Here is a 27,762-nt window from a genome sequence, read left to right on the forward strand (position 1 = left end):
TATCTTTGAGATTATAACCCTTCGTTTCATATTTGTTAAGTACAAATGAAAGCGGGTTGACTGCTAAACAGAACAATAATGGTGAAAGGGAATCACCCTGAAATATTCCACGTCTTATGTAAATCGGTTCTGTAGTTATTGAGTTTTGGGTGCCCCGGGCTGTCATAATCACCTTCCAAGATGGCATCACCTGCTCAAGAAATTGTTTGATTACAGATGGACATTTGTAAATATCTAGCACTCTAAGCAGCCATTCGTGCGATACACTGTCAAACGCTTTTTGATAGTCTATCCACGCCATGCTCAAATTCTTCTGAGATTGATGCGCATCTTCTAATATAGCTTTATTAACCATAAGGTGATCCTTACAGCCCCGAGCACCCCTTCGACATCCTCGTTGTTCGATAGCAATTATTTTATTATCTTCGCAGTGATTGTATAAAATGTTAGCCAAAACGGAAGTTAAAAGTTTGTACATCGTGGGTAAGCATGCAATTGGCCTCCAGTTCTTAGGATCTTCGGTGTTTTCGGTTTTTGGTATAAGTATAACTTGTCCAGTGGAAAACCAGTCTTCTAATGTTTCTTTCTGTGTTATTATTCTAGTAAACGATAATGCCAAGTACCTGTAAATATTAGTGAAATTTTTCAAGTAATAATTTTGTATTTTATCAATCCCTGGTGATTTCCAATTAAGTAGTTTTCGCACTGCATTCTTGATATGACTTTCTGTTATTTCTTCTACATCTATTGTATCAATTGTATTTGATGAAGTCTCTACTTCTTTAATCCACTCAGCTTCATTATTATATTTTATAGGTTTGGATAATATATTTGACCAAAATAATTCTATGTCTTTTTTATCCGGCAATTTAATATCTTTAAAATTGTTACCTGCTAAATTTTTATAAAGTTTATGTTCATTTTCAGAAAACATCTCATTTTGTTCTTTTCTAATATTTATAGCTTCATATCTTTTTATTCTTCCCGCTAATGCTTTAATCTTCTGTTTTAGTATTTCTTCTACGTTTTTATGATCATCATCATTTTGAATATTGTGTTTACTATATAATTTGTCTTTGATTTTTAGCATTCTACGACTATTCACGCCTCTATTAATTTCTATTAGCTGTCCTAACTCTTTTCTAAATATTTCAATTTTATTTTGTATTCGTTTTTTCCATGGTGGATCAGACTTTGTTTTAAAAGAAGTTTTAGGTGCGTATGGAACTTGATTATTGTTAATTATGAGAGTTTTAGCTGCTGCATAAATGGTATTGTTTATGTCCCTAATGGAATTATTTGCTATTAGTATTTTCGGTAAAAAATTATTTATTTTATTTAGATTTTCTAAGAAGTGTTTATTTATTTTAGCTTTTGGTAATATAAATCGATCAGAGATTGGTGTTTCTTTTATTTCGGCTAATATTTGTAGAAAATTTAGGATAAGTGGGTCCTGATCTTCATTAACCTCAATATTATTCGTGAGTCGATCTATTTCTTCTGCCTGTTCAATTGTGTATTCAGTGTAATGATCGTTAAGTTCGGTGATATTGCGTGTAAGAGGTGTGCTTTCTTCTCTTTGGTCACATAAGTCATGCTCAGGGGTAACTGCTATTTCTATAAGGCCTTCAGCATTTTTTTGAATATGGTTCAATAGTTCTTGAGACATAATATTTTGATTAATAATTTTGCGTGCCTGGTTTGATAAGGTATTTCCATTAAACTTGTGTATTTTAGGGTTATTAGGATTTCTCTCTGTAAAAAGCTGTTCTAACCTGTCTATATACCCCGGCCCCCCCGATCTTGCCTTGAAATAACAAAACATCAATTCTTCGATTTCTTCTGTTGACCACTTTCTTCTTCTGTCTTGGTTGCTTGTTACATTATTTATTGTGGTCTCTACAGATGAGCCGGCAAAGTTTGTAGGTGAACCTCTACTCTGCATAGCATCATCTGTTCCCTCCCCTCCCCGTTGATCGGCTGTAATATTTTCGGGTTCCCCGGCTCTCGCCCGCCTGTTCAGCAGAGAGCCGCTGACGGCTTGCATGCTGTCACGTCCAGCGTCAGCTCCAGACGTGCCCCGACGGTCACCCCCGGGCAGCGGCCATATACGTTCATTATTATTTAATTGTCTCTCCATAGTTTCTATTTCTTCTGCCTGTTCAATTGTGTATTCAGTGTAATGATCGTTAAGTTCGGTGATATTGCGTGTAAGAGGTGTGTTTTCTTCTCTTTGGTCACATAAGTCATGCTCAGGGGTAACTGCTATTTCTATAAGGCCTTCAGCATTTTTTTGAATATGGTTCAATAGTTCTTGAGACATAATATTTTGATTAATAATTTTACGTGCCTGGTTTGATAAGGTATTTCCATTAAACTTGTGTATTTTAGGGTTATTAGGATTTCTCTCTGTAAAAAGCTGTTCTAACCTGCCTATATATCCCGGCCCCCCCGATCTTGCCTTGAAATAACAAAACATCAATTCTTCGATTTCTTCTGTTGACCACTTTCTTCTTCTGTCTTGGTTGCTTGCTACATTATTTATTGTGGTCTCTGCAGATGAGCCGGCAAAGTTTGTAGGTGAACCTCTACTTTGCAAAGCATCATCTGTTCCCTCCCCTCCCCGTTGATCGGCTGTAATATTTTCGGGTTCCCCGGCTCTCGCCCGCCTGTTCAGCAGAGAGCCGCTGACGGCTTGCATGCTGTCACGTCCAGCGTCAGCTCCAGACGTGCCCCGACGGTCACCCCCGGGCAGCGGCCATATACGTTCATTATTATTTAATTGTCTCTCCATAGTTTGCTTAAGATTTCTCTTTATACTCTCTATTGAAGGTCATGCTAGTGCTCCGTTGGCCATCATTAAGTGTGCGCCTGTGGCTATGATGTTCCACCCCTCACGTGGCATAGGTGTTGTTGCCGGACGTGGTTATTAGTATATTAGTATTAGTATTAGTATATTAGTATATTAGTATAGATAGATGTGCCGTAATAAATATTATAATGTGGAAAAAAAACAAAAAACCATGACGGAAGAATAATAATACTTTATCTATACTAATATTATAAAGCTGAAGAGTTTGTTTTAACGAACTAATCTCAGGAAGTACTGGTCCGATTTGAAAAATTATGTCGGAGTTAGATAGCCCATTCATCGAGGAAGGCTATAGGCTTATATCATCACGCTAAGACCAACAGGAGCGGAGCCACGCGAGTGAAACTGCGGAGTGTAGCTAGTTATCTATAAACAAAATACTCGCCTTTCCACTTAGGAAAAATATTGAAAAAAAAACGCAAACTCCTCTAAAAACTGAATGCTGAGTACAGCATCAAAACATAAAAAGGACCCAGACCTCGACATTTTAACGTAAATAAGTTGAAATAATAAATAATATGTACTTGAATATTATCGAAAGCGAAACGTTCCGTCCGCGTCGTAACGTTTTACGAGTTACGAAATGTTGTGCTGATGTGTTCACTTGCCAGCTGATAATAAATTCAACTATATTATTTGTGGAAATATATTTAACCAACTGCGACAGAGTTGGTTCATTTTTTGGAGTGAAACTTCTTTATCGGGGTTGGAAAAAAAATTAGTGTAACATTTTTTCGTTACGCGTGACATTTTTCCGTTACGCGCCATCTTTTTCTTATCCCTACCACGCGTGATTCGACGTATTTCTGTAAAGTTGCATATAGTAAATTATTTTTTGAAAAATAAGGTCATAAAGAAGTTTCACTTCTTACGTGTGTACACTAGTACACGCACAAGTTTTTTTCTATAGATATTAGGTAGCTAATAATCTATACTCTGTAGTCTATACTAATATTATAAAGCTGAAGTGTTTGTTTGTTTGAACGCGCTAATCTCAGGAACTACTGGACCGATTTGAAAAATTATTTCGGTGTTAGATAGCCCATATATCGAGGAAGGTTATAGGCTATACATCATCACCCTAAGACCAACAGGAGTGAAGCATTGCGGTTAAAACCACAGGGCACAGCTAGTAAAATATTAAGGACTAGCGATATAGCCATGAAGAAAAACTGACAAAATCCTATTTAAAATATCTACGAGTTGTTTTTTAGGGTTCCGTACCGAAGGGTAAAACGGGATCCTATTACTGAGACTTCGTTGTCTGTCTGTCTGTCTCCAGGCTGTATCTCATAAACCGTGATAGCTAGAAAGCTGAAATTTTCACAAATGATGTATTTCCGTTGCCGCTATAGCAACAAATACTAAAAATTAATAAAAATAAAGTATTAAGGGGGGGTCCCCATAGTACAGAACCCTTCGTGCGCGAGTCCGACTCGCACTTGGTCGGTTTTTTTAATCTTTATATCCTCTGTTTAACCCGTGGTCAAAAATGTATGACTTGTTGAAAGTCCCTACAGCTGTGTAACGGTCAAGAATTCTAGATACTTGCTTATTCTTCGACGCCATACTATTTAAAATTGATAAGACTGAAACTAGAGCTTCCAATAATTTTATCGATTTTTCAATTTCAATCATATATTTCACATTATCCTATAACCAAAAATTTGAAAAAAACCAGCATTATACAATATTTTTGTAGTGTCGCTAGTAGGGCTTCTACAGCTTAACTTGGCAAATAAACCACTAGATTTTCGCCTGCGGATTCGCCCGCGTTTTCAAAGAAAAACCCGCATAGTTCCCGTTTCTGTGTTCCTGGTTTTATTATGAATCACTAGAGTCTATCACACATTCAATTCATACCAAGACATAGCATGCAAGTTTTAAAAAGTTATAATAACTTGAATCATTCAGAAGACGCAATTTGCTAAAGCCATTGTGGTAGTGTTGACAGGAGTGCACGTGACGTCATTGTGCTGGACTCATTGTGTTGTTAATGACTTACCTGCCTTGTTTGTGACGTCACGGGACGGTTTTTAAATTTATACATTATAGTAGAGCCATTTTAATAGGCAACATTTGACAGTTCAGCAAAATTCAACAACGTAACCTAGTAACGACGACATAGAATAACATGATATTTCGTTTTGTTAGAACTGCACATTTGCTTAACTTTTTTCAATTACGATTACATATTTATAATAATAATGACCGATGCAACTAATTTTAGGATTTGATTTTACTGATAAACCATTCTAAACATAATAAACATTTTCTTATTTAAAGAACTGACGTCGCTACAATTTTGTGTCAATAAACCTTTTTTCTTTTTAAATACCAGAGACGTTACTCTAAAAATCGAAATCTGACATCTAGAATCGAATGCATTGATTACTTGGGAATAAAAATCATCATAAATTATTGACATGTGTTTCAAGTTCGATTGACAAATGTTTAAAGTCCGCGTCGATTAATTCGCTTTAATCGATGTTTTTAAGCAGGTTACCACCCTATGAAGATAAAATTGATAGACGTCAAATGTTGCCTATTAAATTGGCTCAACTATAATGGCATGATTAACGCCCCATTTGTTTTAATAGGTTTTGCATTGTTTTTTGTTGTGTGGTTTAATTAGTTTTTGTGTAGATTGTTGATTATAATTTATTAAAGATTAGATATAAGAAAATAAAGTAATAGTTCATTTCAATTGAGAATAGGATCGATTCAGCGCCATTTTTTTAAATAAAAAGATTAATAATAATCCGCGTTAAGAAATAACGTTTGCATTTAATTTTAATGTTAGAGTCAGGTAAAATAAAATAATCCGTTCTGAATGTTGAAATAATATGAAGAGGTTTCCAAAGAAATTTTATTTTTCAAATGAAATTGACACATGAAGGTCATTTCAATCATATCAAAGGACTTTCCTACTTTTAGTAGAATTTATGTTATTTATAAGGTCAGCGATAGATTTACCTGTTAAATATATTTTTCGTACAAATAATTATTATTTAAGATAAAGTTACACATCCTACTTATATGTATTATAAATGCGAAAGTTTGTGAGGATGTGTGTGTGTGTGTGTGTGTTTGTTACTCTTTCACGCAAATACTACTGAATCGATTACAATGAAATTTAGAACACATATAGAGGGTAACTTGGATTAGCACATAGGATAGGTTTTATCCCGGAAATACCACGGGAACGGGAATTATGCGGGTTTTCCTTTGAAAACGCGGGCGAAGCCGCGGGCGGAAATCTAGTTGAAATACATCCACGAAGTAAATCATTTCCTTATTCTTTTCATACGAAAATGACACTTTGTCACAATTATATAAAGATAAAGATAATTTATAAGAAAGCTTTTATGCGAAATTTCACAGATAGCGCTGTCAGATCAACGTTCGGAAACATTTTACGATTCATTAACCGAAAATAAATAAAAATATGTAAACGAGTCTTTAAAAGATTCTGTGTTTTCGCATTGTATGAAAAACGAATAAATTTAGCGGAATTATGATTAATGTTTTAATGCAAACTGTTTTTTACGTATTTATCATGTTTTTTGTTACATTAATTTTTATTTTTATAGGTTTGATTGTTTATCTAAAACTAAAATAAACTACCCGTCCGCCCGGGCAGACATTTTACAGTTTTTTTTTATATTATTTTAGTTATTGTCCTAATCCAAGATAATCCCAGCTCGTCCTTGCTTTGTTTTTGTTGACGTCAAATGTTTGACAGATGGTAACAGAGTTGTTTTTATGAGCAAAGAATTTATGTTTAACTATTTTTCACTTTTATATTTTATTTTTCTCCATAAGAACGTGAACGACTAAAGTTGAAGTGACCACAGATTATAAAATAGTCAGTACTCTAATTTACTTGGATTATACAGATACAATTCAAACTCAAACATTTATTTATTCAATTAGACTTCTTCTAGAAGCACTTTAGAATCGGCATAACATATTTTAAAAATTTACCACCGATTCGGAAAGCAGTATCTATGGAGAAGAACCGGCAAGAGACTCCATAGTTTCTCTTTTAAAATCATGTCAGTATTACAATTTAATTTTACAAAATATGTAACTGCATACCTGTATCATTATATTGCAAAGAACTGTCTTGTGGTTCTTACGTGACAATCCTCCATGGGTTTTCATCTTCCATATATTTAAGAATGCTGTAATAAGCTCTCTGAAGTACATAGTACAATTTTATTTAAATAGATATCATAAAATTGAGTACCTACTGAGCGAAAATATTTGTCGCAAATAAAGTTAATCACGCCCCTTATAAAATCAAAAGCCACGTAACGAATAAACCAGTAATCCAATCAGAAGTAATAAAAACGGACAAAAACGTCGATCGCTCGTTCATTCGCAATTCATTTCGGTCATTCATTCGTTCATTCATGATTTATTTGCCGTAATGCCGATATATATGAGCCGATCGGCCGAGACTATAAAATTTAAAATCAGTCGCGCGGGAGAACAATTTTCGCACGAATGGCGACATCGTTTTTTTTTTTTGGAATGGAATGGTAATGGAAACAAATAGTTTGAATTAAAAAGTTTTTGGTGTATCATATTTATAGTTATTGCTCTGTTTTACACGTGGAAAACCTTTATCCCCGGAAAAATGAAGCTTATGTTTTGCTCTAGGTATTCAATTATTATTATTCGTTTTCTTTTCTTTCTTTCTTATGTTATATGTAATTTTATAACTTACTCATATCTATTATATTTATTTGTATTCACTCCTTGTATATGCACTATCTACCTTTTTCAATCTTTTCATTTTCCTATATCCCAAGGTTGCCTGGAAGAAATCGCTTCAAAGCGATAAGGCCGCCAATTTGTACGGTGAAGATTCTTTTTGTATATTATTGTATTGTATATCTGTGCATTGTACAATAAAGTGTTTTTTATTTATTTATTTATTATTCAAAATTCCATCGTTATAGACAGCCAGGCGTATCTGCCTTTTGCATTAAAATATTATTATAGATTAAGAAACCTTCTCAGAAAAAAACATGAATAAGACGAAAGCTAATTCAAATATTTCCGCCATTTTATCTTTAGAATAGTATCTATACTAATATTATAAATCTGAAGAGTTTGTTTGTTTGTTTGTTTGAACGCACTAATCTCGGGAACTACTGATCCGATTTGAAAAATTCTTTCGGTGTTAGATAGCCCATTTATCGAGGAAGGTTATATTTCATCACGCTACGGGCAACAGGAGTGGAGCCACGGGGGTGAAACCGCGCGGAGCAGCTAGTCATTAATATAAACATTATGAATGTGTATTAAATAGTGAAAAAAGGTTACGAGTTTTCGCTTATCATCACTGACATTTTAATTAATAATAAGTATACGAGAATAATAAACCGTTTCGTGATATACCAACGGCAACGGGATACCGAATTATAATAATATTATATGATGTCAAATAATGGAATCCCTACCTCAATTAATCTTAATATATATAAATCTCGTGTCACAATGTTTGTCCTCAATGGACTCCTAAACCACTTAACCGATTATAATAAAATTCGCACACCATGTGCAGTTCGATCCAACTTGAGAGATAGGATAGATTAAACATGTAGGTACCACGGGCGAAGCCGGGGCGGACCGCTAGTAATATTATATGATGTCAAATAATGGAATCCCTACCTCAATTATTAATGTGTTAATAAATAATAAAATTTGTGTGACATAATAAATGCCCTATTGCTGAATTTCTCCGACCATTTATGCAGTCATTTTAATTATATTATTATTGTTTGCAATGAAAACTTGTCCTTACAATATAATGTGTAAAATTCTCGTATCTAGAACATAGTTATTTTTTATAAACTTTTTTTGTATATATTCACTAGGCTTGAGAATAGGTCGTTACCTTTTTTTTTGCACCCCTAAGTGATAAGGGTATTCTGGCAGAACAATTTCCAAGGCAGTGATATTGTCAACATAAAGATTTGTGTTTTTTGCAGGTTAAGGTTATAAGTAGATCAAATTCAAAATTTCAGTAGAAATTTATTATATTTCTGAATAACAATACATTTTTTTCAACGCGGGTAGAGCCGGGAAGTGCATCTAGTTGTTATTGTTTATCCACAATTATTCTAAGACCAAAGATTATATAAAACTAGCTGTGCCCCGCGGTTTTTACCCCGCATTGTTCCGCTCCTGTTTGTCTTAGCATGATGATATATAGCCTATAGCCTTCCTTGATAAATGGGCTATTTAACAACGAAAGAATTTTTCAAATCGGACCAGTAGTTCCTGAGATTAGCGCGTTCAAACAAACAAACTCTTCAGCTTTATAATATTAGTATAGATTGATAGTAAAATATTTTATGATTTATGATAGTGATTCCAAAAACTTTATACTTAATTCACGAGTTGAAATTGCGGGATAAAATGCGCTTTAGAGTGTATATTTCATGTGGAAATTTCTCACACATATTCTTTGAAGTTTAAAGCTGAAAACGTGTCGTATTAAAAGTTTGCTGAAGAATGAGTCTCAGCGGACCATCTGAATCAGTAATAAGTTTTTGTTAAAGGTCACGGCTTGACAGGTGTGCTTTCAATTGTAGCCTGTAGGTTTGAGCCTTTAGGTGGGCGAATGGGTGTGATATTCGAATTCTATATTGATACGAAATATATTAATCTATTGTAATCCTGATTGCTATCACTTATAGCTTAAAGCCTATCACCTAATAAAGATGGGTAATTTGAAAAGAAAGAGTATCGTGATGCGTTGTTGCTATAATAATCCAGAAACCATACTCAATGCAACTAAAAATGCGAAGCTTTCATGCGAATGATTTTTTTTATCAGAGATATAATCTGGTCTCCTGATTTAAATATTAACACTCATACAACCGTCCTAAGTTATTTTTTTGCAAAATTATCCCAAAAAATATTTTTGTTTTAATTGTTTTTTCTATTCCGCAGATTTTTTGCCAAAAAATACTTTTATGAATAACAATGTAGATATGTATGGAACAGGTCAAACAATTGAAGTGTAGTGGACTTTGTTCCAGTGTCCACCATGGACGTGGAGGCGGTGGTGGGGCGCACCGCGTCGCTGCCATGCGATATTGAACCTGACTCCCATGAAGATAGAGTCTATATGGTGCTGTGGTTTAGACACGCTGGGGGGAAGCCGCTGTACAGGTTTGTGGATTCTTTATTTTTTTGATACTAATAATAAGTAATAAAATTATAAAGAATATAAAAAAAATCGATTACCAGACGGGATTCGAAGTCGCCATAACCGTCATTTGAATGCTATTTAAAACTAAATATCAATATTTAATATAGTAAAAAAACACGCTTAAATGTGAAACGTGAAATTATATAGTATCAATCGCTCCTTGATAAATGTATATAATTTAAATTAAATTTGTCCGTTTAAAGTGGGTCAAAATCAAGTCCAAAAGAATCGGTTATTTACAAATATGCAGGTGAAGCTAACAAAAGTGTATTATTAATTGGCGATGTCTTAATTTATATTTGAAATACCTAGAACAATAAATTAAATACACACATTATAATGTAATGTAAATATTTAAAGCAGTTGATTTTGCAGAACTGTATTTTCTGCTCTTCATCCTTAATTTGCCTTAATTTTTACTACCTACTTGCTTGTTGAAAGGGTTAACAACTGACCTTGTGTCCTATATGTTTATGATTATGATTACGTATATATTGTGATCTCACAATTTTCCGCTCATATACTTATATAGGTTTAGAGACATTTATTTTCAAAGAATTTTACAATTCACTTATTCTAAAGTTTCACAGTATTTTACAAAGTTGTACACCTTGACAAAAAAAATCAAAAAATTTGCGGGTGAGTGGAGATTATTTTGTGCAATAATATCGTCTTATGACGGTATGGCTGTGTTCGTGAGGAATGTTTACACGGATATAAAGCAACTAAATGTGACATCGATTGCATGAACTAAAATAAATATTAATAGTAAGTTTATTTAAAAATTAGAGTAAATAGTAATTTAGTGTTGACTTAGCTATTTAAAGTAATTTAATTAATACAATTTTGTTTTTTTTTTTATAATATGTATAAGTATAATAATTCATAATATGATGTAATGATTTTTAATCTTTATTATAAAATAATCATAAAATATATACTTTTTATGTTATATTTAACACTTTATATTAGTTATATTAATTTATTTTTTTGAAGTAATTTTACTTTTGATTTTTTTTAAACTAGGTAAGTAAGTATGTGATCGTTGTTATTTTTATTTATATTGCTGATTTTATTTTATTCACTTATATTTTTAAGTTGTAATTTGTATACACGATAGTTATTTCAGGGCATATTTTCATTTTGTAGTATATGAAGTTTTAATTTCTTTTTGAATAATCCTAATGATTTTACTTGTTTTATATCTGTAGGTAGGCTATTATATATTTTAACTCCGTCATGAAGTAAATTTTTTGAGCCATAGTAGGTACGGGCTGGATGGATATTTAGGTGGTCAATACATATATTTTGTCGTAGATTAGAATTTCGCTTCCTCTTAGTTAAAGTGATATCTGTATGAATTTCCTTATTAAACAATTTTCGTATCAGAATACAAGTATTATAGACGTAAATTTGCGAAATATCCATTATTTTAGTGTCTTTATATATTTTCTTTGTTGGAGTGAGATAATTATAGCAAAAAAGGGTTTTTATTAATCTATTTTGGGCTATTTGTACTTTGTTCATGTTAGTTTTAGCGGATGTTCCCCATATCGGTATTAGATAATCTAAGTGGGATTTAATTAAGGAGTTATAAATTGTATATCGAACAGTATTTGGAAGACATTTTGCAAATCCTCTTAATGCACCAGACAATGAAACTATTTTTTTCCTGATTTTTTCAATATGCGGTTTCCAGGTCATATGACTATCCAATACTAGACCCAGATATTTTTCTTCATTAATCTGTTTAATTTGTTGATTATTTATAAAAAGAGGGGCATGTGTTGGAACTTTTTTAGATTTAGGTGAGAATATAATATAATTAGTTTTTTCAACGTTAATTGTCAGTAGATTATTTTGTAGCCAAGTGTTAAGGAGGGTCATATCGTGTTGAGCTTCCGATATCAAAGAGTGTATTGACTGTCCATAGTAGAATAGGCTGGTGTCATCAGCATATAGACTTATGTCACCTTTGAAGGGAAGCTCATGTACGTTGTTTATATATACTAAGAACAAAAGTGGACCTAGAATAGAGCCTTGTGGTACTCCATAACATATCAGCAAGGGATCACTTTGACATGATCCAATTTTGACAATTTGACAACGGTTTGCGAGGTAGGATTTAATTAATTCATGTGCTGTTCCCTTGATACCAATGCATTGAAGTTTTGTTAGCAACAAGTCATGGCTCACGGTATCAAACGCTTTTTTTAGGTCCACAAAAATGCCGACCGCGATATTTCTATTGTCTAAATTACTAATAAGTTTTGTTATAAGATCTGACGTGGCTGAGAGAGTATTGGATTTGGGACGGAAGCCGTATTGTTTCTGATAAAGAAAGTTGATTGAGTCAAGGAATTTTTTTAATTGAGTATGCAAGACCCTTTCAAAAATTTTTGATATAACAGATAGGACAGAGATTGGTCGGTAATTGTTAGGGTCTGTTTTGCTACCAGCTTTAAATATAGGTACGACTTTAGCAATTTTTAGAGAGTTTGGAAATGTTCCTTCTGATATACATTTATTTATACAACACGCTAGATCATGGCTTATCAAGTCTTTGGTACATTTTAAGGCTTTAACGCTAATGCCATCTAACCCTGAGCTGGTATTTGAGTTTAGCGAGTTAATAATGTTTTTAACTTCCTCAGCGTTAGTGGGATTAAACTGGGTGAATGAATTTTTGCTATCTAATGTCACATTAAGTTGATAGTTCTGAGTATTTGCTAAAATCGAGCCAACCGAAGCAAAGAACATATTAAAACACTTACAAATTTCCTTTTCATCACTTATTAAGCCGGTAGGGGTATTGATCTGTGGAATGACAGTATCCTTTATGCTATTCCTAGATAACGAGTTTATAAGGCTCCACATTTTCTTTGGTTGTTTGTGAACTTTATTAAATTCCTTTGTATAATATTCGTTTTTTGTTTTCTGTATTATTGCTGTTACTTGATTTCTCTTTTTTTTAAACTTCTGTTCAATGCATTTATTATCTTTGTTCATTTTGTGCTCGTAGTAAATTTGATTTCTGTCGTTGATTTCTTTAATGATATCTCTGTGTATCCAGTCTTGTCTTGGTTTGTTGAGTATTTTTGATTTTATGACTTTGTTTTATATGACTATCTGTACCTACTCTTACCGTGATTGAATATATTATCTATATTTTATAGCCTACTAGCTTTCCACCCGCGGCATCGCCCGCACAGTCAAAAAAAACCCGCATAGTTCCCGTTCCCGTTGGATTTCCGGGATAAAACCTATCCTATGTCCTTTCTCGGGTATCAAAATATCTCTATACCAAATTTCATGCAAATTGGTTCAGTAGTTAAGGCGTGATTGAGTAACAGACAGACAGACAGAGTTACTTTCGCATTTATAATATTAGTATGGATAAGCCTTATATTGTAATTTTTTTTTGAGTTGAGTAGCAACAGCCATCGCTTCATCACAAAATTGATAACAATCATAAAAAATAATATAAAACTTGAAAAAAATATTCATACGCCCGTTATTTGTTCTTAGATTAATCAAAAAATGGTTTAAATACGTTTATTAACATAGCGAAGGGCCAATAACAATTAATCACAATTCGATTAGCGATAGCATCATTAATTATGATCATTCAGTTAACATAAAATCGATTTTGAAGGCGTTTTGTGTTGGCTTTAATGTGTTCTTTGTTTATTTAAAGTTAACAGGATTTTAGCGTTTTTGAAATACTATGAGTAACATACTTTTCGATGTTATCATTCAGTTAAAATGCGCAATAAATATAAAAAAAATGTGTGCGTGTACTAGTGTACACACGTAAGAAGTGAAACTTCTTTATGACCTTATTTTTCAAAAAAATAATTCACTATTATATTATGTAACTTTACAGAAATACGTCGAATCACGCGTGGTAGGGATAAGAAAAAGATGGCGCGTAATGGAAAAATGTCACGCGTAACGAAAAAATGTTACACTAAATTTTTTTCCAACCCCGATAAAGAAGTTTCACTTCAAAACAACTTTATCATAAGAATTTAATTAACATTCTTTATTTTTTTTTTTGATACAAAATTAACTCCAATTTGTTGAAATATAACAATAAAGGAATTAATTCCTTAGGTATGGGGAGTATCATTAAAGCGTTCTCGTAATCTTTTAGTTTCAGACATTTTTTGACATTTTTTCAGACATTTTGGTGTTTCTACAAATAGAAAGCACATTATTTTTTATAGTGGGAAAATCATAGACATTAATAATATAACATGAGCTTTCTCATCAAATTATTAACTAACATTAATTGCAAAACCTATTGCACAATACATAATTTTAAAAACCTGGTATTTCAATAGGTAGGTATACTTAATACCTATTCTTCAGCCATCTTTACCTACAATTACACTGAAGATTTTAATGTTTTACCCTCATACAAAAACATTCTAAAAACCGCACACTCGATGAGGGTAACCAGTAACCAAAGATCAAATACTCTTGAATTATAAGCAGCATCATCGAAAACGCGCACGACATTAATAAAACAGGCTCAGAATCATTTGCAAAATCCAATAAAGCTTATTGGACGTAATTTCTCAAAGTATAGAAACAGGTAAGACGCGTAATAAGGCCTGTGTACACGTGGTTAGAAAAATGCTTTGATCCCGCGACTCGCTATAGGGAGCGGCCGTCGTGTGTACACATCGTTAGGGGTAGGGCTGTCACACGACTTGTTTGGAGGTAAACAGATGATAGAATTCGTATGCTGCTTGTTTATGTGTTTTTATCAAATTTTATAACTCTGATAATTTTTATAATGCTTTAGTAGACAATACGCTTCTGGTTTTATTCTTATTCGCAAGCTTTATAACTCTAGATAGATAGAATTTATAAATTTACAGAAGGCAATTTGTAGGTAAATATGATTTAATTTTTGAAAGAAAGTTAATCTTTTTAGCGAATAATAACTTTTTAAAAGGTTTTATACTTAAATGTCTTTGATATCTTAATGTACAATGTTTAAGTAAAATGAAACATAAGAATATATTTTATTTATACACTGCGATGTTTGTGCTTAAAAACCTTAATCAAATTTTTGGGATAGCTTTTATTTCTATTTTTATTACGCCCGAAAAACACGTTATGAACATGACAATAAAATGTTTCCAAGACATTAACGACGCTGTTGTTTTATTGGATTTTTAAGTTACTCCCACGTGGATTAAAATTAAGCAAAATACTAATTTAGAAATTAAAGATAACCACATCTTGTGGCGGGGAGCCGCTGGAGTCAGGCCGCTGGTGATCGGTCGTTGTGGAAATCTTTGGTGGAGTCCTATGTCCTGCAGTGGACGTCCTGAAAGGCTGGAATGACAAATGAATGAATGCCTGTAATGCAATTAGCCTCCCAGTAACCACGCTCGTTGCAAAGTGTGCGAAACGCCGGGATATTAATATAATGAATAAATCGCTTTTAAAATCCGTTAAAATCTTTAATTTCTGAATGTATAGTACTTGCTTAAAACCAAACCAAGAAAATATTACGTATAATATTTTAGGTGGCAGCCCTAACAGAGCTAACGAAGCGTGCTACAAAATGGATTATCGACAGCCAACACTCACATCGCCGACAAATGATCGGCCTTCGTACATGCTAAATTGTCACATGTTGCAACATTTAACATAATTATTATATGCTGATACTTGTGCCAAAATTACATCAACTATGTTTTAATAGAAAATTGATACGTAACGGTGCATTTGCATCAAACGAGCGAATGCTCATTCTAACCCCACTATGCCAAATTATTTTAGTGTAAACAGGCGTAGAGCATTCTTTTGTTGTTCTTAGTGGGTTCGAAATGATTTATTGTTCTACTAGGTACCTAACATACATTATAATTAGGTACTGTTTATGTATTAAGACGACTTCGCTTAAATATGGTAGGTACTAAGAGACACCCATCACCGGATTGACCGCAACGCGTAGCTTGCTTAAATCTCAGAGCTTCTCTGCAGATTCAGGCTTACTTAAAATGAATTGTATTTATTCATTATTAATTTACCGAAAATTAGAAGACCGAAATTTAGCTATGATATTGACAAATAGTTGTAGCTTATAGGATAATTATTATTAATGGATCGCTTATTAATATAAAGAATACGCTGTTCCATTAGCTTGATTAATACGCATGTGATAATTATGTAATAAGTAGGTATTACAAACAACTGATATTTACCCTAAAATACTTACCTACAGGTAAATTAGCTTGGAGAAATTTTTGCGTTTGTAGTAGTGTATGGTCAGCAAATAAAATAAAACAACATTTTATTTTTAGTTTTTATTTTATACAGGGTTACTTGTAAAACACCAGCAACCTCGCAGGACAAGATAGCTAACATCATAAGTAACAACATTTGTTCTACGACTTTTGGCATATAATAACGCAATAAATTATTTTTAAATGATTTTTTAAACTTTTATTGTACTCTCCTTACATTTGTAAGTCTATGTTCTATTAATTATCGGATGGACGACGCGACGCCCCCTTCCCCCTCTCGTTCGCTTTTTGTTTACGTAATTTTTGGGAGGCGTAGAGTTTATAATATTCAGACGGAAAATTAAATGAATATTTATTTTTGTATGAAAATAAAATCTAACAAATTATCAAAAGTCGAAATGTTGTTACTTATGATGTTAGCTATCTTGTCCTGCGAGGTTGCCGGTGTTTTACAAGTAACCCTGTATATATAAGGGATTTTAAATTAAACTATATGTGTTTCTCCTCTGAAAAAGATGAGACTTTATTTTAATATTTGCACATTTAACATACATATAACTTTTACATTAACAATGTTACTAAAATGAAAAATTTACTAACCTGAAAAAGAAACGACATTTAAAGTTTAATTCTTTAGTTTGAGAAGTCAAAGGCTTGCCTCGACCATGTTTTAACACTGGAGCCATATTGAATTAACAATATAAAGTTACAACACTTACACACAAATTAAACACTAGTTATGGCCCTGCCTTCATACAAAACTGCTGAATACGCCGTTCGCACGGGAATAGAATGTGGATACGATTTCCCTTAGTTAGCATCCAAGCTTACGTCTTTATAATTATTAAACTGTATAAATTCATTCTTTAACTCCGGTCTGCATCATGGGTGTAAAAGTCTCATTTTAGCTATTAAATGTAGTTTTTAAGTACATCTGAGTTTTCATTTGGGGCCTCCGGCTGCGGGACATGTAATTCACTTCAACAAATATTATAACAATAATAACAAATAATAACAACAATCAACAAATACAAAATTTATCAATTAAACTACGTACATAATAATTATAATTTTTGAATGAAATGTGCTTTATGTTCTAACGGTACCAAACGACTGCACGTGGCACCTGCGGAGTGCGGACAGCGTAAACTGGTTTATTCTGGTTTTGTGCGTGTTTCCACTTTCCACTATCAAGTGACGATTTATTTATTTGTTTTGTTTCGTAATTATTATGGTCAAATATTAATTATGAAACAAATTATTATGGACACGATATTTTATTGTTTCACGGTAGTCGCCTTGTCGTTTGCTCAAGGACGTAAAATTGAATGATATATTTTTTTTTATAAAGTCAAAACCATTTTCTTTCAAATAAAAACTTGTTTTTATTGAAAACAAAAGTGTTGCTAGGAATAAGTATAAAATTAAATAGTAATGTTAGGATATCGAAACATTTTTGTATAGGCCAGAACGATATAGTGGAAACGCGCTCTAAGATCTGAGTAATATACACACCACTACATATGCAAAAATTTCTCCAAGCTAATTTACCTGTACTTGAATATGACAATCATTAAATTAGTAAAACATAATATTATGTAATATTAATTTTAAATAATAGAAGGTGTACATTCGGCTAAACTGTACATTATAGGGCGTGGAGTTAGAATCGTAAATTTTTTTGTGGTTAGTTATTGTCCTATGGAACCTAAATTTGAAATTTTACTTTGAGGAAACTTTTAGTTTTTGAGTTACGAATTTTTGAAAATCGGAATATTACTATAGAAAGTTACTCCATCTTGTTTTTGTTACGCATATATTATACTAGCGGTCCGCCCCGGCTTCGCCCGTGGTACATATTTACGTTTTCTCTACATAAGAACCATCCTCGTACTTCAAGGAATATAATAGAAAAGAATAATCGAAATCGGTTCAGCCATTCACACGTGATGCCGTGACAACGCGAAACGGGTGCAGACCCGCCGCCTTTTTAATTTTTAATAGCTCCCGCCGCGCAGCGCGTCGAACGCGGCAACTGATACACAAAAATTATCCTTATGGCATGATTCTGTATTCACGCGCGATGACTTATAATGGCTGGCGTCCACTAGGCGGATCGGGCCGGGCCGCATCGCATCGCAAAAATACGCCGGCCTATGTTTTGTATGAAACATCGTCCATTAGCGACGGATCGGGCCGGGGCGGGCCGCAACGCATTGGCGGATATCGCTTCGCAGGCGGATTTCTGCCGGCGGTGCGCTGCGGCCCGGCCCGCCCCGACCCGTCTAGTGGACGCAGGCAGGCGGTAGGCTTGTTGAAAAAATATCGATACATCGATATATCGATATTTTTAATTCGAAATATCGATATTTTTTGCCGATATATTGTTAACCGATAAATCGATATATCGATATAAAATATCCAATATCGAAAATTGTATCAAAAACGATATTTTTATTTTATTTATGGATTTTGGCTAAAGTCGCTAGAATTCAAAGCCGTAAAACAAATGAAAAAATAACTGTATAGTCTATGACTTGTGTTGACACCACACTTGACAGTTGACAGTTGGCACTTCACTTGACAGTTGACACTTCACTACTTCAGTTGTTCTTTTGTTTCTGGTTTCAACTTTCAAGGTTCGCGTCCGGCGTCGCTAGTAATCAAATTCAAATTCATCAAAATAACCTGAAAATAACCTAAATCTGTTATCTCGTGAATTGTTTACTGTTTTCCAAATCAGAATTTATTTTTCACGACGTAAATCATGTCATCTTCCAGCAATTCAAGCGGCAGTGCTGTGTGGAACTTTTTTAAAAAGACCTCTAAAGGTAACGACAACGTTACCTGCAATCTGTGTGATAAAAACTATAAAACGAGTGGAAACACATCAAATTTAGCGGCACATTTACGAACCAAGCATTATCATGCATACTCAGAGTTTAAAAATGCTGCTGCTGGCAAGTCGATCATGGACTCGGAACCTGACTCGAAACTTAAAAAATCCGCATTGGGTCGACAACGAATGCTGCCATTTACAACTAGTTCTCCTATGCCGTCAACTTCTTCACCTGGTTTATGTCATCATGAAGTCGAAGCTGAAAATGAAGCGGATTTGTCTGAAACCAATCCCATAAATTATGATGTAAGTTTAACTAGACTAAAATAATATTAAATATCATTAACGAGTGATGTGAAGTTGCCAAAAAGTATCGATATCGATAAATTCAAAATATCGTGTATATTTTTTTTTCAGTCTGAATTAAATACTTCCGTTCAAAATCAGCATAAACAAATACCAAAACAACCTACACTCATGGACATATTAGAAAGAACTTCAAATTACGAAGGTATTTTTTTAAATTTATGTCACCTTATTCAGTATTCTAATATTCTTTATGGCTTTTTATTCTCTAAATCTATTTTAAATTTGTCCTTATCTGTTATCACAGAAGGGGGTCAAAAAACGAATGATATAAATCAAGCGTTGATTTACATGATTTGTAAAGACAATATGCCTTTTTGCTGCGTAGAAAAATCTGGATTGCGAAAATTCGTGCGCGTTTTATGTCCACGCTACAAGCTTCCCTCGCGGGCTAAGGTAATTAAACAAAAATATTTTATTTGTTTTATATTGTCTATATTAACATTATCTTATTTGTTCATTATTCATTGTAGGTAACCAGCTTAGCAGATCAGCGATACACTACTACTAAAGCCATCTTAAAAAATAAACTTAGTGAGACTGAAAATATAGCATTGACAAGCGATATATTAACACTAACCAACTCGACAAGGAGTTTCATAGTTATGACAGCGCATTTTTTTAACGCCACAGAAGACTCTGTTCCAGAGCTAGAGTCGGTGACGCTAACAGCTCAAAGAATGTATCAAGTAAGTAAACCATAATAAACAAAATAAACAGTAACACCGTATCCACAAAAAATATCGTGTGCTTAGCGCATGTTTCATTTTTGTGGTGTATAATTTCTTTTTTTTTCTCTAGGCGCACACAGCTGATTACATACGGGAATGTTTTGAAGACATAATCAAAGAGTTTTCAATAGAAAAGACAAGTATCCATTCGATGACTACTGATGGTGGCAGTAATATGGTATCTGCAGTGAAGAAATTCTTGGGAGACAACAAGAGAATCCCTTGTGTGGCGCATCTTATCAATTTAATAGTAGATGCCGCATTGACAAAAGATAATGCACCCGTTCTGGAAATTGCTAACCAAGTCAAATCTATTGTGACATATTTTAAGCAATCTGTCAACGCCATGGACGAATTAAGAGCAGAGCAACAAAGTCTTCAAAAAAAAGAAGGGGAAGTGCTAACACTCATTCAGTCGGTCAGCACTCGATGGAATTCGTGCCTAGATATGCTAGTAAGATTTAATAAGCTGTCAGCTATAGTGGCTAAAATTTTATCTGGCAGGAGAAATGCGCCGGATATGCTAACATCATCGCAGCTGAATGTCATCCGAGAGCTAATAACACTGCTTAAACCATTTAAGCAGGCCACTGAAGACATCAGCGGTGATCATTATGTGAGTGCTAGTCTAGCAATACCAATTACTAATTTGCTGGCGCAAGGACTGGAACACGAAAAACCCTCAACAATATTAGGTATTGCCGTTAAAACCAGTTTGTTGGAAGGGGTTACTACACGACTAAGACCCCTGGAGGAAAATGTATACTTGGCAAAAGCTACAATTTTAGATCCGCGTTTCAAGAGGATTCACTTCAGTTCCGCACTGGCCGTTTCAAAAGCAATAACTGAGCTTTCAGATGAAATACGCGCAGAACACAGGCGACGAGGACAGGTTTCGCCTAATCTTAATACTGACACAATGCCTGAAACTCAAAATTCTTCATTGTCAGAATCGTTATGGTCTCGACACGAAAAGCTCCTAGCTGATGCAGCCAGCAACATTGCAGCTAATCTAGGCTCTCGAAGTAACAGAATGCCGGACCAGTTGAAGCAATTCCTAGATGCTCCAAATCTATGCCGTAAGGAAAACCCGATAAAGTTTTGGATAGACACGAGACATTATACCCCAGTTCTTTCGAATCTGGCACTTAAATACTTGACACCTACGGCTTCCTCTGTACCTTCAGAGAGAGTGGCGTCTGCCGTAAATCTTGCGGTTCCTAACAATAGAAGCCGGCAGACAGCGGAACATGTAAAGAGCAGAGTTTTTCTACTTTCACTATCGGACAAATACTGGTTTGCCTGATTTATTAAAAGTTAGAAGATCGCTTTTTTGTGTCTGATATGTATGTTGTTTTGTCTAATAAAAACAATAACTATAAAAATTCCTTCGTTTCTATTGAGATATTTGAACATTAAAATAATTTACATTTTATATAAAAACTAGCGGTCCACCCCGGCTTCGCCCGTGGTACCTACATGTTTAAACTATCCTATCTCTCAAGTTGGATCGAACTGCACATGGTGTGCGAATTTTATTATAATCGGTTAAGTGGTTTAGGAGTCCATTGAGGACAAACATTGTGACACGAGATTTATATATGCATATTAAGATAAGATTACAATTGATATTATTGCGCTAGGCTAGCTAAATACACTGTTATTTTAAAACCACTTTTTTTTTTTTTTTTTTTGCCGATATATCGATATATCGATAATTTTTCCGCGATATATCGATGCCGATATTGATATTTTTTTTAAATATCGATGTATCGATATATCGATATTTTTTTTCACTTTCGACATCCCTAGCAGGCGGATGTGAGCGGCGAGCGTCTGTTAGATAAAATCCGCCTAGGCAGTCCGCCGCGCCCCGTACAGGTGGACGCAGGAGCAAACAGCGCGTCCATTAGAGACGGCCCGTTGCGATGCGACCCGCCCCGATCCGTCTGTAATGGACGCCTAGCATAACGTATTTCATGTATAACTTTGGTGTTTCTACACCGATTTACATGATTCTTTTACTATAACCTGCCCAGGAGTATGAAGAATAATTGTGCCAAATTTAGTTAAAATCCGTCGGGTAGTTTTTGTTTCTATAACGAATATACAGACAGACAGACAGACAGACAGACAGACAAAAATTTTACTGATTGCATTTTTGGCATCAGTAGCGATCCCTTATCACCCCTTCATAGTTTTTTTTTTAATATATTTCATGTACAGAATTGGCCTCTCTACAGATTTATTATTTAAGTATAGATTTATTGTTTTGACAGTGTCAAATTTGGCGATGCATTCAACGTAAAATAATTCGAGACGTTCAGCTTGCTCCGCTCGATTGTTTAATTGCAATTACAATAATTTCATTTTCTCTCACTAAATCAACATTCAATATCCACAACACATCCATAACACTATTTTTACACTCAAATGTAGTCTCAATTTCCTAAATTTTATTCTACGTAACAAACCGGTTAAATCCAGTTACGCTGCCACTATTAGCGCTGACAGTTAACTTGCAGCGCGCTCGTGACTGTCAAACTTTGACGGCCATATTTGTGACGTCAGCAGACTCGTATCGTTGATTTTAGAATGTTTTTCTTTGTGGGGTTTTGCTTGAAGTAATATTTTTTTATTGGAGATGAACGTTTCCGTTGAATTTTTATCGTGATTTGCTTGTAATAAATTGTTACAAAAATTTATAAAAAACTCGATGAATGCGACATTTGTTTAGGTGAATTTAAGGTTACCTATTAAGAAGGCAACTTCTGATGAAAGAAAACACAAACGATATCTAAACGATACTATTAAGTTAATAATTGCATTAATATTCACAAAAACCTGCACTGTTTTTCCTGCCAGATGCATTTAACCTTATCTCCATAAATGCCGAGTTGACTAACTAGTCTTTTTTGCTATATGTTTAGTTAAAAAAGCCATTGATTGTATTTATTATTTCTATCTACCCATAAAACTTTGAAACTCAACTAAAATAACACTAAGCACTTTTACACTCCATAAACTGACCGCACAGAAAGTTGTTTCTAACGAAAAGTTTACCTGCCAACTACTTACAACAAACACGCCAAGCCTTTTGTGCATAATTGAGTACTATTCTTATAATATACTAGCCTTCCGCCCGCGGCTTCGCCCGCTTTGTCTAAAACATAATAAATTATAATATACAAAAACCTTCCTCAAGAACCACTCTGTGACTCTATCTATTGAAAAGCCGCTTCAAAATCCGTTGCGTAGTTGCAAAGATAGCGACATTGGGACGGATAGATAGCGACTTTGTTTTATACTATGTAGTTAGTGATTTGTTTGCTGATTTTCTTTGTACAAACTTACTAATAATGTGTGAGAATGGATGGATTATATTTTTAAGAAAAAAACTACTCAATGGATTTTGTTGACATTTGGCACAATATACACATACACAATAACACATAGGAAGCTATGGTAAAACCGCGCGACAGATCTAATTTTAATATGTTATTTGATTAATTCAAACCAGAGCCAACTTAACAGTTTTATGATGTTCTTTAGAATAAATAATTCCAAGTAATAATGTCTGTTAAATTACCTACTGAAAAAGGAAACTGTGACGACAATTTGTGATAATTAACTGGACTCTCTCTCTCTCTTATTATGCTATAGACTACAGTATAATAAACTACAAGGAATATAAAACACACAAGAAATGAACCAATGTAACGGTATCATTTAGTTGGAACATTTTTTATCTGTACGTTTTTAATATTATTATAGTTTGAACAGGACGGCAGGATAAACGAAAGTGGTTTCTTAGACTCTATCTTAAAGTATACTAGCATAAATTACGATGAAAATCTATTCAGTAATTTTTAAAATCTAAGCATACAGACAGACAGCGGAAAGCGACCGTGTTTTATACTATGTGATACAAACTACAAAAATGAAAAATTTCCAATTTTTGAAGTCCATAAAATAGAGTCGAGTTGCAAAAATATGCAAGCAATTGATTTGTTTAAACGCTTCACAATCATTTTTACGTTTCACATAGGTACGCTTTGTGACTCGAAATACGTTAAAGAAATATGACACGCCTCGCGAGCACGATTTAGTTAAATTAGTTATTTTATTGGAAAACCGTTTTGTTTAAGCTCTGCGTTTAATCAAATTTTGTTGTGCCGTGTGCGTAGTAAATGTGATAAAATGCAGTATATTCGATTTTTGAAACTGGTTCAACTTTTTTTCTGACGTCATAACCTATAGCTACACGTAGTCAATATTTAGTAATCTGTTCGAATACTAGCATTAAATAAATAAAATAAAATCAAACAAATAGAAACAAGAAGAAATAAGTCACGTTTTATGAACTATATTTTTACTATAAAAACATATTTTGATATTGAAAATATGTAGTTATTATAATCTATGTTAAAATAATTAATTCTCTGTTAATTTGATCGCCGTCTATTGTCTGTGGTCGTCCTTTGTCTTTGATTCCTGCACGAGTATACGCTCTGTAAGTTTTCTGATAATAATTATAACTGCTATAAATTAAAGCCAAACTATATATTTTATTTATATTATAATTGCCTAAAAGTAAAGTTTTAATAGTTTTATGTGTGTTTTTAGACTTGAGCTCTACAAGGAGTTTAACTATAGACAAGGTATATTATTTCTTTTATTATCGTTATGTATGTACTAAATTATAGATAAGTATATAGGTAAGCGATTAATATATAATTCAATTTAGTTATGAGATATGCTACCAGAGCTACGCGGGAATCCCGTAGCACATAATATATTTATTAATCAATAGTTAAAAAATGTTTTTTTTTTACATATTTATTAGTATTGTAAATTCCTTTTTGTGTTTATTTATTTGAGAGAGAGTAGAGTATACGAACTATCTCGTATTCGTTTTTTTAAATAATACATTTATATACAAAGAATTAGATAAAGAAAAAGAATATTTGACCCCAAAAATAAAATTCATTATTACTTTATTGTTACTATTTTTGAAACCAAACTATTTTATAAGACGAAGCTCACACACACCATCCATCTCTCTCCGTCTTAAGTACCACAGATATAACCATCTCATGCTACGAAATTTCGAGAATGTTCCAATTTATTGCAACCATAAATTACGTCGATACTCGTAATCAACGTTGCATCAATTAGTATCAGATTGAAGTAATGCTATCTCAATTGCAAGAGGCTTCAGTTTTGACATACCAATAATTTCTTTTGAAATTAATGACGAAAATAATTATACAGTACTTGTGTTTCTCATGAATTTGCAAAGATGAATATTGATGAGTGCCTTGTTGAAAATTGAATTATTGTGATAATAACTGCAAGTAATGTTTTGAAAGAAAATTTGAATACACAGCTACCAGGAAAACATGTTTCACAGAAGGTTGTGGTCCATCAAACAATCTATTGCAATAGATCTCTTAACCATCATCGTGATAATTGTAATGGAAATTCAATTAATTATTATTAAAGAGCCGTAGTGTATCTTAGTTCTATCCCATAGTTCTATTCCTAGCTTCATATTGCCCCACGCTCGCGATATTGAAATTTCATCGGGGCACCAACCGAGACAAGTGTCTCTTTGGTTCGTTACCTGCATTCTGTGGTGTAAAATGTAACCTTTAGCGAGTAACGTACTAGAGTAATTTACTTTAGTTAACATAACGTACTTTAGATGTAGGTAGTATAAAGAGTTTAAATGTTCAAGTACAGGTCTCGCGGTAAATTAAGAGCGCTCGGGGAAAGAAGAAGTGTAGTGACTGAAATTAGCAAGCTCCAAACTCCTAATTGCATCGAGCCATCTTTTATTGCGTGAACTATACTGGGCACTGGCCGGTTGAAGTTATTTCTCACTTTAACTATTATTATCTGTCTCTATGCACGTATCTAGCAATACATACACTCATCAAGGGCCAGGTCGAAAGTAGATTTAATATAACTTCCCCCGTATGTATAGTGATGAAATTCGACAAACACTAAAATAACACTAGAATACAGAAAATATTGTGTCGGTATTAATATATTTACTAACTATTCCATGTTTTAAACTCGTCCTCGTGACATTGTAGTACATATAGTGTAAATTAACCCTATTATTATGATTTAACATAACTGGATACGGAGGCGTAAGTCTAGTATCTATAATAAAATATATGAAGAATACAGTAATATATTTTATTACACATTTTTGCTTGCGTGGGATGCTGAATGTGACACGTGCTTAAGATTTGATGATCGAATCTTAAGGACACTACCCACTACAACGTATCATACTAGGAACGTAATAGGAACGTGATAGGATCGCAAAGCAACACGATATGCTTTACTATGCCTATTATCCTATTAATAATATTTTAAACACGAAAGTTTGCGAGTATACAGTAGTACATACGAGTATATAGTAGTATATATATAGTACGTATGGATGTTTGGTACTATTTTAAGCAATACTACTGAACCGATTACAATAAATATTGGCACACACATGGAGGGCAACCTGTATTAACACATAGGATAGATTTTTTTCCCAGAAATTGCACAGGAACGGTAACTATGCGGGTTTTTCTTTGAAAACGCGGGCGAAGCCGTGGGTAAAAAGCTAGTCTCGTATAAATGTCAAAGTCGTATGTATGGGTAATTGTTGGTGCTCTGTGGTGATGAAGGACGGGAAAATCTAGTGGGCATAAGCTCATATTTTTCAATACAAAGATTATTTTTGTCTGACACCTTCCTTTTAAGGTCAAAGTATTCACGTTGTAGTGGGTAGAGCCCTTTATTCGCAGAAATTTATTTTAAATATAATAGATATTGTCTTAATTACTCATTCCTGTTACTGCGAATTTGTTCACAAATACTAGTAGTTGGAGAGGATCATTATATTAATAAAATTTTGAATATTGTAATGACGTAACACCGACCGCTTCAATATAATTTCTAATTAGTTCTTGGTGCACAGGATTTTATCTGTTTGTTGTTGGTTTGTGAAAGCTTCAATTCCTAAAAATTGAAAAGATTATTGCCTGACAGATCGCATTATATTTTGGTTAGATAGAAGTAGCTATTATCTATTCGACTAGATTTCCGCCTGCGGCTTCGCACGCAGTTTCAAAGAAAAACCCGCATAGTTCCCGTTCTAGTGGAATTTCCGGGATAAAAAGTAGCCTGTGTATTATTCTGGGTCTCAAGCTTCCTACATACCAAATTTAATTGTATTCGGTTCAGTAGTATTTGCGTGAAGGAGTACCAAACATCCATCTTCACAAAGTAGGATAATATGACGTCACAATAAAACGCCAATACTATTTTCCGCCATCAGCTTATAACTTGAGCCGTACGAAATTCGTCGCTAGCCATGCGTTACATCGTTTGTTGAGATGCTGGAGGCGCTCAAAGAGATCTACTGACTACACGATCACACT

The 27,762-nt window shown here is 33.7% G+C and overlaps 2 protein-coding genes across 2 annotated transcripts in view; both read left to right on the top strand.

The window, feature by feature from the left end:
• LOC149899471 (neural cell adhesion molecule 1-like) overlaps positions 1 to 27,762 on the top strand; it is a 152,543-nt gene that overhangs the window by 75,319 nt on the left and 49,462 nt on the right. The window contains exon 3 of the mRNA XM_090113528.1: positions 9,919 to 10,066. Within this exon, the coding sequence (XP_089969654.1) occupies positions 9,919 to 10,066 (148 nt within the window). The remainder of the gene's footprint in view (positions 1 to 9,918; positions 10,067 to 27,762) is intronic.
• On the top strand, positions 19,143 to 21,617 carry LOC149899473 (E3 SUMO-protein ligase ZBED1-like). Its single transcript, XM_090114000.1, has 5 exons — positions 19,143 to 19,520; positions 19,632 to 19,725; positions 19,828 to 19,976; positions 20,054 to 20,269; positions 20,382 to 21,617. The coding sequence occupies exons 1-5, from the start codon at positions 19,143 to 19,145 to the stop codon at positions 21,615 to 21,617; spliced, it is 2,073 nt and encodes a 690-aa protein (XP_089970126.1).

Source organism: Colias eurytheme, chromosome 20 (genome assembly GCF_061535395.1).
Source record: "Colias eurytheme isolate Ceu_HAF_F1 chromosome 20, ilColEury1 Martin Lab GWU primary, whole genome shotgun sequence".
Lineage (NCBI taxonomy): Eukaryota > Metazoa > Arthropoda > Insecta > Lepidoptera > Pieridae > Colias > Colias eurytheme.

Excerpts from the sequence above, each read along its gene's own strand:
- LOC149899473 (XM_090114000.1), top strand. The coding sequence starts at position 19,143 with ATGTCATCTTCCAGCAATTCAAGCGGCAGTGCTGTGTGGAACTTTTTT. Across the intron at positions 19,977-20,053 it reads AGCTTCCCTCGCGGGCTAAG|GTAACCAGCTTAGCAGATCA; the intron begins GTAATTAAACAA and ends TATTCATTGTAG. Across the intron at positions 20,270-20,381 it reads CAGCTCAAAGAATGTATCAA|GCGCACACAGCTGATTACAT; the intron begins GTAAGTAAACCA and ends TTTTTTCTCTAG.